The sequence below is a fragment of the Stigmatopora nigra genome, chromosome 1 (genome assembly GCF_051989575.1).
Source record: "Stigmatopora nigra isolate UIUO_SnigA chromosome 1, RoL_Snig_1.1, whole genome shotgun sequence".
NCBI lineage: Eukaryota > Metazoa > Chordata > Actinopteri > Syngnathiformes > Syngnathidae > Stigmatopora > Stigmatopora nigra.
The window spans coordinates 15532501-15545000 of NC_135508.1; the positions used below are offsets into that span (position 1 = coordinate 15532501).

Genomic DNA, 12500 nt, shown 5'->3' on the forward strand with positions numbered 1-12500 from the left:
TACCTATTATAATACAAAGCAATTCTGTGGGCGGCCCGGTTGCCAGAGTGGTTACCGCGTCGGCCTCACAGCTCTGGGGTCCTGCGTTCAAATCCATGTCACATTTGCATGTTCACCCCGGGCCTGCGTGGGTTTCCTCTGGGTACTTTGATTTCTTCCCACATTCGAAAAACATGCATGATCGGCTGATTGGACACTCTAAATTGCCCTTAGGTTTGAGTGTGATCACAAATGGTTGTCCATCTCCTCCTGCCCTGCGGTCGGCTGACCACTGACACAAGGTGTCCACCGCCTCTGGCCTGGAATCAGCTGGTATAGGCTCCAGCACTCCCTGTGACCCTAATGAGGATAAAGCAGTTCAGAAAATGAGATGAGATGAGCATTTCTGGTTTAAAAAAAGGCCAGCAAGGCATACGTAGCTCCAGTCTTATTTCTTTTTAAGGGGAGCTTTCATTCCAACCATCTATCTATTCATGTATCCTTCAGAAATTCACCGATTGCCATTCTCAAATGGAGGTGACCCTTTGTGTCTGCTTGGGCCCATTTTTAAAGGATTTAGATCCTTAAATAAAACAAAATCCATCCAGCCGAATTGGCCTTATCTGTTGGAAAACAGGCCTCCATAGGAGATGTACATCTGCATGTCAACTCGAGCATGAGTATGTGCTGCTTTTAGAAATAATATCCAGCACAGGTGAGAAGGGTGAAAATTATAGTAGGCGGCTGAGTTGGAATACTGAAAACCAAACTTGGTAACTGCTACAATGCATCAAAACAAATGTTGAAATTCGCTTTAACCATGAAGATTGAATGTGATTCAAAAGTGTGGTGTTCATTTATACTGTGACAGAGTGCATGAGATGGGCATTGGCATGCAAACAAGCCATTGGGTGTAAAAGTGTGAAAAAAGGCATTTAATGAGGCATATGCCAAACGATGACGCCACTGTGTTCCTAATACGACATAAGGGCCATAGACGGGCAGGGAACTTTTGAAGTGGAAATGGGTGGTCCAATGAAGCTCCATGATGAAGAAATCCAGCTTTTACATGTAAAGACAGATGAGACCTTGTTGAATATTTTAACGAGGCCAGCGCTAGAGGGGGCCATATTGGTTGAAGCACTGAAATGTTGGAAAAATAAGTACTGTCCCAAGTTATACGCCACGACTTCTCGCATCTCATCTCATCTCGTTTTCTGGAACACTTTATCCTCACTAAGGTTGCTAGCTAATTTCGGGCCAGAGGCGGAGGACACCCTGAATTGGTGGCCAGCCAATCAGAGGGCACGAGGAGACAAACAATCAATCACTCCCACACTCATACCTAGGGGAAATTTAGAGTGTCCAATCTGTCTACCATGCATGTTTTTTGGAATGTGGAAGGAAGAAAAGCCCATGCAGGCCTGGGGAGAACATGCAAACTCCACACAGGTGGACCAACCTTGATTTGAACCCAGGCCTCCCAATATGAGGCTGACGCACCAACCACTCAGCCGCTGGTGGCCCATGACACGGCTTATATTAGGCAATTCAATATTTGGCAGAATAAAGTTGCCCAGGAAAAATACTTTTTTTTTCTCATTAAATTACGGGCAGCTGTGGATGCCAGCATTTCACTTTCACCTACCTTAGATTACAAGCAGCTTGTTTAGAACCAAAAGAAAATTGTTGCGCTACTTAAAATTCTCTTTTGAAAAATGGTTGTTTGCCAAATAAATACTGAGATTACACACTTAGAGAAGGGGAAGAAATGCAATCATTGTTTATTTGGATCCGACAGCAGTTTCTGGCCACCATAATAAAATTCAACTTTCTATGTTGCATGATTTGGACAAATGTAGCGAGAGAATCTTAACATACACTCTCACACACCCATATATCGCGCTTTATAAGGATTATAGATGAGGGGAAAAAAAATTGTAGTGCTTCTGTGTTTTTGCAATTTTATTTTATTTTTTAAAACTGAAAATGATGGTAAAATTATGAGTTTGATGGCTGTGGTCACATCTTTGCACAACATATTCCGCCATTTCGGCAGTTGAGTGGACATTCTGAGCAATTGAAGACAGAACAATTGTCGAACCTACATAAAATGGGTGTCAAATTCGTTTTTGCCTCATCTGAATTGCGATTTCATTCGGAAGGTCATTGTGGCTGCCGACTCAGGCTGCTAACTAAACTGTAATCAACAGCTACAGTATTCTGATTGTCTTGATTCTTGATTTATCGTTTGCATGGAGACATTGTTTAGGCTTCGATCCTGGCTGGGTCCTTACTGTGTGCCGTTTGCATGTTCTCCCTGGCCTTGCGTGGGTTTTCCACAGGGTACTTTCCTTCCACATTCTACCACATGCAGGATTAGCTGGTTGAACTGCCCATCGGTATGAGTGTGAGTGGGAATGGTTGTCTGTCTCCTTGTGTCCTGCGATTAGGTGACAACCGATTCTGGGTGTCCTCTGCCTGGTGCACGTAACTAGCTGGGATAGGTTCCAGCACCCCCACAACCTTTGTGAGGATAAGTGGTTCAGTTAATGAATGAATCATGTAGTAAGTAGTAATAGTAATATAATTAAATGTAAGACTACATATAGTACTGGTGGGAATAAGCATTATTTAGTTACAAGTTAAAAATATAAAAAAAATCAAAAGTAAAAAAAACAATGAAACCAGATAAATGTCATTGTTTTTTTTATTTTATAATTCAAGCAACCACAGCTTCACAATAAAAGTCCTCTGCCGAACTTTCTCATCTTATGTTTTAATTTGAAGTGAACATCACAACATGCTGTCCGCTGCCACAGAGATATCAACTGACAGAGTAATTACTTATGAAATTTCTCAAGCCCTCGTCGGGCGGCGCCCGATAAGTAAACACAAAGCCAGACGGGGCGAGGTCCTTGAGGCCCAAACTAATATACGGCAGCCGCTTTTATGGTGTGGGGACGCTCCTCACTTTTGCCCACCTCCAAGCCGCCATGTCGGCTGTTTTATATTCGCCGGGGCGGGTTATTTATTTGGAACAATTTCCTTTCTATCACACAACGTGGCTAATGCCCAGTTTTAATACCTTATTTACACATGGAAACATGTGCAGAGAGGAGGAAAATGAATGGACCCCCGCCTCCCGTTCCGATCTGTTATATCACAGTTTAACAATCTGGATTGCTAATAGAACCATTTATCATGGCACGCTCATTTATTCCACGGGAGCGGCCCAGGTCTCGGTCCCAGAGGCCTATGGAAATGGGGTGCGTGTAATGAAGCTCAAGCGAGAGTCACTTTGTTTAAAAAGTGGAGATGCGGCGCTTCGAGTCAATTAGAATGGGCCCAGGTGCTCTTGCGCGCTACCCAAACACAAGCCGTAACTCGACCTTCTTAATTCAATTGCATATCAAAAAATGCACCAAACCTGAAGCGATGTGAAGAAAAAAAGCTGCTCGTGACTCAACCTGGCTGTTATTTACCCATAATGCCTTGTACATTTAGTTTGGACAGAACTGAGATTTCAGACTAGAGATTTTCTTCATGTAAGATCAAGTCGACTTTGTCACAAATTTTAGTTAGCTTTGAAAATTCAATCCCAACTTGATAATAACATCCAGATTTCTTGAACCTGATTTGTGGGTGTTTGGCAAAAGGTGAGTGGGGGTGGGGCCAGGCGGCTTTTTAGAGAGGCGCCTTAGCGATAAGCAGTGTAAGATTGGGCGAATTATTGATGATAGCGAGGCGCAACTGGAGGCCGCCGCTGCCGGAAGCACCTGGAGTGAGGAGGGGGTGATCGGGCCTCTGGCAGAGAAAAATGCTCTTGGTCAAACGAGAGGAGGACTTATCTTCCAGAGGGGAATGGCTTAAGACGGAAAATAATAGCCCCCCGTCCAGGGGTCACTGGGATGGCTACCTTTTGGCTTGTTCCTAAACACACTAACTCCAAAAGTAGCTAAAGTTAATGACCGGCTGCAGCACAATAGTTTACACACAGAACAAGGTCTTTTTTTATTGTTGTTAAATATAATCCACTTTTGTGTTGAGTTCAATTTACAAAGTTCAAAAAATATGAGGGCTGAGTGGTTAGGGCGTTGGCCTCACAGTGGTAGACCTGCGTTCAAATCCAGGTTGGTCTACCTGTGTTGAGTTTACATGTTCTCTCAGGGCCTGCATGGGTTTTCTCTGGGTACTCTGGTTTCCTCCCACATTCCATGGTAGGCTCATTGGTCACTCTAAATTGCCTTTGGGTATGGATTTGAGCATGGATGGTTGTTTGTCTCCTTGTGCCCTGTGATTGGCTGGCCACCAATTCAGGGTGTTCCCCGCCTCTTGCCCAAAGTCAGCTGGGATAGGCTCCAGCACCCCCCGTGCTTGTACCGTGTGTTTTTTCAATAATTGTCATGCTTGCAAATGTTTTTTTCCCAAATACAAAAATGTTTGGAGGGGGGGTCCTCATTTTGCAACACGTTGCAATTGTGAAGTAATAAATTGATTATCTTGGCTGCCTCTATAAATATTCAGGGTGCTTTCAGAATTAGAATGGCTTCACAATTTTCCAAAAATGAGCCTTCATTTTTCGGATTTTCCACTCTTTATTATTCAATAATAGATATTAAACTATAAAATACTTGGTGTACTCATCTTACACATCAATGATGAATTTGCATTACTTATACATCAAGTATTTTACACTATGGAGTGGAAGTATTACACTTGGCCAAGCTTATCCTCACAAGGGTCATGTGGGATCTTATTCCAGCCAACCATGAGCAAGAGGCAGAGTACACCTTGAACTGGTTACTGGTTAATCCCAAGGACAGTCATGTAAAATAAATAATACAAATTTTGCAAAAAAGGCGGCCCGACGGACCAGTGGTTAACGCGCCAGCCTCACAGTTCTGGTGTTGAGGATTCGATCCCTGGTTGGTCCTCATTGTGTGGCGTTGGCCTGTTCTCCCGGGCTTGTGTGGGTTTTCTCTGGCTGCTCCAGTTTCCTCCCAGATCCCAAAAACACGCAGGGTAGTTTGTTTTAATACTCAAAATTGCGCCGACGTTTGAGCGTGAGTGGTTGTCCATCTCCTACTGCCCTGCTATTGGTTGACCACCAATTCAGGGTGTCCAGCAACCCGACAACCCTAGTGAGGATAAGTGGTTCAAAAAATGAATGAATGGATATTTTAAAGTCTTATTCTCGTCACACGCATAAGAGTTGAATTATGAAAAATATATTCTTTTTTAAAATTTTTCTGGAAAATGTTTGATGATGACTCATTGCAAAACCCAGGCATGTGCAGAGTTTGGTATGGCCATGAAGAATGATCCCTTGTAAATTTTGGGCCAACCTCCGTGTCTCAGTAGGGCAAAGCAGTGCACCACTCTCACACTGCATACGAGGGACGGAGTTCTGCTGACCTCAACTTGGGATGTTGTGAATCAGTGTGCCGAATACTTGAAAAACCTCAACTCTACTGACATGCTCTTCTGAGTGGGATCAGAACTTAGGGACTCTGAGGCGGGTTCTCCTATCTCTGCGGTTGCAGTCACTAAGAAGCTCGTCAGTGGCAGGGTCTTGGGGATTGACGAGACCCACCCAGAGTTTTTAAAGGCTCTGGGTTTTTTAGGGTAGTATCGTTTTGACTCATCACTGCAACATCGCATGCACATTGAGGACAGTGCTTCTGGATTGGCAGACCAGGGTAGCAGTCCCCCAAGGGGGACTACAAGGTGTGTTTTAATTCCAGGGGGATCACACTCTTTCTCCCTGGAAAGGTTTATTCAGGGGAGCTGTTGTGGTGCTTAATCGTCTTGGCCATCAAACAAAGGATTCGCCACCTAATAGTGTATTGGTTCACTTGCCTGAGTTCAGTGCGGGCAATCGTGGGATCGATTTCTGCTTGATGGTGGTATGATTGGCCATGCGAATGGTTGTCTGTCTCTGTGTCCTCCCTATGGCTGTCTAACGACCAGTCTAGGTGTAGTCTGTCTTTCGCTCGAAGTCTGCTGGGAGCCTGAATGGGTCTAAACTTCATAGAAAAAAAAAAAAGATGGTGATGTTAATAATATTCCAGACCGGCCGATCGCAAAATTGTTGCATGGGCTCACACCTGCACAGGAAAGCCATTAGTTCCATCAGACTAATTGTTGTGGTGACACACTTTGTCTTGTGGCTGTTGGCGACGTTAGATGTAGCTAATTAACCACCAAACCAGGCCAAGTGTGGATTGAAATAAATAGTTGTTTTTATAAGACAAATCAATGTTTTTCTGGCACCGTATTGACTATCATCGTGCACGTCACCACTATTTCGTAAATCAATCAGCCTGGCTTTGGAGTCCAATTGACAGTAGAGCCATTTATTGGTCATGTGGCATTCTGTTAACAAAGAACCACTAAGAAACTTTCCAGTGTTATTCTTAGATGCTCTCGCCCCCAAAGCAGGAGGAGAACTGGGTCTTTGTTTAATTTAGAGATGGCACATTGGAGTCATTTTCCATAATCCCAGGCGCCCCCCTGGTGAGGGTGCCGGTGGGCTAATATAGATGTTAGCTGGGGAGCACAATGACAGTCCCACAAGCGCCATTTAATTGATGTTATTTTAATTATCGCTCTCGTTCCCCAGCACGCCAGCATCTCTTTATCACGCCGCGTACGGGATGATGAGGTAATTACTTAATCTAGACAAACCTGTGTGTTAAGCAGCACTATTAAACACGCCGGTCATCAATCAGCCGCGCTAGAGGTGATTACGCCACGCCGTGATCACTCTTTCAACATATGCACTCTTCTAAGTAGCCAAATTACGCTAACGGCATGCAGATGACACACAAGCTGGCAGAGGAAGCCGTGTGGCCTCGCCATCTTGAACTCAGTGATGTGGTGCTTGGCATTAGATCATAGTTTTACTTTCACTTTCTGATGCTTCAGAAGGGATCTGAGAAAATTGAACAGAAAGGGAGGTACTTTATATAAATAAAAATAAGAGGAAAAGTAGAGGTAGAGTGTAAAACAAACACTAGCTAAGATTAATAGATAGAGCCTAAGCGGGCCGTGCGTCTGGGTGGGGAGGGGATGGGGGGCTTCTCTCGTGGGGATGCATCAGGTAAGCCGGCTCTCACCGGTACTCAGGTTTTGTGCCTCTTGCGGAAGCACAACAATGGAAGTGTCTCAGTGATGGAAAGAGAAGAACAAGTCAAGTGTAGTAGCGCCGCTTAGATGGGTGGCCCTCTGAGAAAAAGCCAAGATTACAAGTGCTTACGTCCCATACGCGTCACACTCCTGATTAGTGACAGTCTAAAAAGAACACTTCCACTAGTGACCATACAGTAGTGCAAAGTGGTCACGGAACATGGCCGCCACATATTGCCACGTTCTGTTGACGTAAAGAGGATATTTAGAGAGGCGTTTGGGGAAAGGTCAGTCTGTCAGTGTGTCACTAGTGTAGCGTGAGAAGAATGAACCAGGAATGCTGAGTCGTGAAGGTCTGGATCCCCCGTGAGATACACAGGCCACTCGACACTTGGACAAGAGCAGATAATGATCCATGACCGTGACCTCCATCTACTATGCTGTGTGGACAAAAGTGAGGAAAATTCTCAGATTTAGTTCAATATTTGTGAGATGTTCCACCAAAAACTGACGACATGACACCCGCTGCAGGCAATGTATGCATCCTGTACAGAATATATATTTTCAAAATGATTCATGAATAAAATCTCACCTCCGAAGCTTTCATGTCGGTTTTGCATGCCGGAGATGCGTTTGAGCATGTTTTTTGGAAGCAGAATCGTTTCCCATGAATGTAAATGAACAAAATAATCCCAAATATTACTGGATTCCTCTTTTGTGAAACGACATGAGGTTGATGGTTAAAACTATGCTTCTTTACTTTCAATTTGAGAGGGTCAAGAGATGCTAAATAGGTTTTAGCTGTGGTGTTTTTTTTTTACCATCATTAGTATATTTACTAAGGCAGTGGTTAACTTGAAGTTTGGGGTCCTTATTATGGCGAGAAATCCTACATTTTTGGTTGTCTAGAACAAACAGGGCAGTGGGACGGTGTCATTTTGTGTAGCCCGAAAAACGAAGCCATGTTTGTGTACTGAAATAATTGAAATAACATTTCTGCAGTACAATTTGCAAGAAAACGTACTGAAAAAAATTTGAGAATATTTTTTTTAAACTTTTAGATGAATTAATATTGATCATACACAGATTGTTTTAAACTTAAAGTATAACAAGTTAAATGAGAAAATATACTCTTTTTGATTTTTTAATCTAAGTAAAAAAAGCAACCGTGAAAAGTGTTAAACAATAAAAGAATATTTATGACTATATATTTTCCTTGTTGAAAAAAATAAGATAGAAAATATTGTTTTGTCTCATTTTGGATCAAAACAAATGTAAATAAATATGTAAAAACTGAAAAAAAGAGACAATTTGCCATGGAGCGTATTTGAAAAGAGGATTCAGACATACTTCAACAATATCGCTCAAAAAAATAATCGACTAAGAAAACATTTGTCAATTTATTTCATCATCGATGAGTTGTTGATTAGTCGATTAACCTTTCGCCACAATTCATAATAATGATGTGGTAAGTTAGACACAGCTGCTCTAAAACAGGAGAGAATTTTTATATTCTTCCCAATACATTATCATCATCAGTCAAGACAAAGTCCAACAAACTAACTATGGTTTTTAGTCTAAAGTCTGCTCTTGTTAAATCTTGCACCCACTTTCATTTTCATGATTCAAAGGGGCAACATTTGACCTGTCTGCTCTTTTGTCAGTGGCCCCACACATCTTCTCCTCCTTCCACAAGCCCTTCGCCACGGACTTGCACCATCACGAAGGATGCCACTCGTATCATTACGAGCCGCACGTCCACGCTGTACACAGGTGAGAAAACGTTCACCTGGAATAGACTCCAGCTCATTCACCCCTTGTGAGGATAAACGGTGTTGAAATTGGATGAATGGTGTGCCCCTCCATTGAAATGCACACATTTTACGCTTGGCAATAGTGGAGCCATTTATCACACGGTCTTCGTGTGCGTGGGGCGCTCGTGCCGGTGGAGGTTTTTACGCCTGTCCTCGGACTCGGGCACCTTGATTAATGTGATTTGATCTTGACAGTGGACCCCTCATTCATCAAGACCTTGATCTAGCTGTCCCTCCCATCGCTGCTGCCAAATTCGCCTAATTACAGCAACATTGAGCCGTAAATGAATTGTTGTGTCATTTGTGGTCCGGCATGGCACTTTGTTACGAGCTGTTGGCATTTTGTAACGTTGACCGTAGCGCCGTCAGGGGTCCCCTGCTCCTTCGTGGGGAGACATGACACTTCAGTGCCAGCCGCTTCATCATTGCAAGCTGACACTGGGTGCCAAGTGCTGTCACACTGTACAGAAAGAGTACAGTACGGTGTGGGTTTACTGTACATAGATAGATTAGATAACTTTATTCAGCCCGTTTTCGGGAAATACACCGTCGCAGTAGCAGAAGGGTGAGAATACAGACACGGGAAGAAACATTAGATAGGTAATAAAAAAGTTCCTATATAAATAAGCGTGGTACATGAAATATACATATATATACATATACATATATATATATATATATATATATATATATATATATATATATATATATATATATATATATATATATATATATATATATATATATATATATATATATACACACATATATATGTGTATACATATATATGTATGTTTATATATATATATATATATATATATATATATATATATATATATATATATATGTATATATATATCATTTTCTGAACTGCTTTATCCTCATTAGTGTCATGGGGGTGCTGGAGCCATACTTTCGGGCAATTTAGAGTGTCCAATCAGACAACGGAATCAAATTCTCAGAAACACTAAAATTCCCTCTCTCACACACACATGAAAACCGAAATACTTACAGGCACTACTGAAACAGTTTTATCACAAAAATCTCATTACAATTATTCAAACACAAAACTAATATTCTCAGTCAACTGTAAATGGACTCATAGGATTTATGAAACTCTCACTCAAATTCACATGAATGAAAAATTCTCACCCACTCTACACAGCTCTCACACTACTAATTAAACACTCACTTTTACAGAACTGAAATTCTCAGAACCACCATTACACCAGTCTCAATCTAAATTATTAAACTCACTTGTATGACACTGAAATTCTCACAAGCACCACTGAATCACCCAGACAAACTCTATTTAACATAAAAGCATTCCACTTGAGGATTTCTGAAATTCTTTTTAACCCAAATCCCATTCAATAACTGTACAAATGGTGACTACATAAAAATACTTTTACCCATTTGCTGAAGACAAGCAGACACTGTGTCTCTGAGCATCAACAATCACTTCCAGATACGCTAATCAAAGTGTTTCCAACCCAGGCCTGTAGGTTTGCCAGGCAGACCCATCATCTCCGACGTCTCGCTGATTCGTCTCTCTCCTACGTCCATGTCGACCGGCGACTCCCCTTTCAGCCCACAGCATGTATATGTCAACCCTCACGTGGAGCACTATCTGCATGGCAGCCCAACACTGTCAATGATCTCAGCAGCTAGAAGCCTCACTCCCTCTGACTGTAAGTCTGACCTAACAAACTTTTACTTGGCAAGGGAAGTTTTTCAATTCAATAAAATGGCAGCTGCCTATAAACCGCTGCAATTTGATCCAAGAAAGGTAATTTGCAGGGTGCCAGGAATTAGACTTTGGGATTGGAAAGGAGCAGAGGACATAAATCTTCTAATGCGTTCTGTCGGACAGTGAAATAAAGCTTATAAAAGCACAAAAGTTCAGGAGTATAAAAGCCAGGGTTTGTGTCATCAATAGCATGTAACTTTATCATCCTCAGTGTCTCACGAGCACTTTAGAGATGCCGCTCTGTTTGGGCTACAGCCACCTTCGCCAACTGGGCTCAGTCTGACCAGGGAGTATTATCAATTGATGGCGAGTCATCACAGCGCCTATGGCGAGCTTCTCATGCCGGGGACGGGTTTAGTGGCCGGGACCCACCTGCCAGATTATGTGGCCCCCATTGATGGTGAGTCCTGTCAAGATGACATGCGCCACCTCTACAGCCATTGTATGTACTACATTCTCAAATAAATGCTGTGTAGTTTGCTTAATTATTTATGAATAAACTATCAAGTGTAAAATCTCGTTTAAGATTTGCCATCTAAGAGTAAAGCAAAAAAAAAGACTAAAAGGTTGAAAATTGGTTGGATTGGTTGGAACTTTATTCCATCCCATATTTGGGAAATGTCTTGGTTCTACTAGCAACACAGACACAAGACACACAAGACATTGTAGACCTAGTTAAAAAAAAAAAAAATTAAACTCCCGGTTGGGGGCCTACCACACAACTCAAATTATTAGGTTAATTAATCTAATGGTACACCATTTTTTTAAACTCCTGTTTATTTTTTTAAATGAACAATTTGTACAGTTTACAGGTTGACCTTATATTACTATTAATGCATGAAAAAAATAGCTTCGTTTGAAATTCAAATCGACAAATTTCAAGGTTTAAAGGAAAACTAAAGTAAAAGTGGGAGCTTAGTGCGCAGACCCCTGAGCAAGGCATCTTATCTTCATACTCAGTTGAAACTGCATTCTTATTATTGGGAGTGGGGCTATTAGTTCAAACAACATAGTATTCTAAGTTAATTTATTCAGATTTATAAGTATGGCAAACAAACTTGAAAGAGCAAGTTAATCAGACTCATTAATCAAGTTTGCAATATAAACTTAATAATGTGAGTTACGACTACTAAAAAAGAAAATTAGGATTAGAGACTTAAAATGTTCAGTTACACTCTACGTTAAGGACTATTCTTGTCACATGTGCACAACAGTGGTAGATCAAGTGCACTTCACAATTGCGGCTTAATCTCATTTCGACCCATTTGGAATCAATTCACACTAAATTGCCCTCATTAAACATTAGGCTACGAGCCCGTCTGCGGTATATCTTATCTGAGGTTGTTATGTGTAATTAACAATTAGCTTATACATAACAAGTAAAGAAAATACTCATTAAGGCAGAGAACAGAAGAGGTCATTTAAAGATGTTTGAGCTGTGCATCGTCCACAGTGTCACGGCTGGCTCCCAGGCTAAGCAGAAAGAGGACCCTATCCATCTCACCAATGTACGACACTAGTGTGGATTTCCAGGCGATGATCCGGAGCTCACCCAGCTCACTAGTGGCATACATCAACAACTCGGCTCGTACAAACGGCTCGTACGGACACCTGTCGGTTGGAGGACTTAGGCGAGCAAAACTTCACGACACATACAGTGAACGGTCTATTTTTCCCCCCATAAAAGACGACATATTCCCCCTATGTTTGCATCAGCAGCCCGTCTTTGGCCTTACCTCCTCCCATCAACTCTGTGGCCTACCAACATCTGCTGGCTTTGGGCCATGTCCCACCACTCATCCCACCACCGACCGCCTACCCAGGCT

General features: G+C 42.1%; 1 protein-coding gene across 1 annotated transcript in view; it reads left to right on the plus strand.

Moving 5' to 3' along the window:
- LOC144183226 (zinc finger protein GLI2-like) overlaps positions 1–12500 on the plus strand; it is a 24370-nt gene that overhangs the window by 6689 nt on the left and 5181 nt on the right. The window contains 5 exon segments of the mRNA XM_077710356.1: positions 8775–8883; positions 10422–10615; positions 10886–11074; positions 12128–12390; positions 12392–12500. The exon segment at positions 12392–12500 is cut by the window's right edge and continues 65 nt beyond it. Coding sequence (XP_077566482.1) covers positions 8775–8883; positions 10422–10615; positions 10886–11074; positions 12128–12390; positions 12392–12500 — 864 coding nt within the window.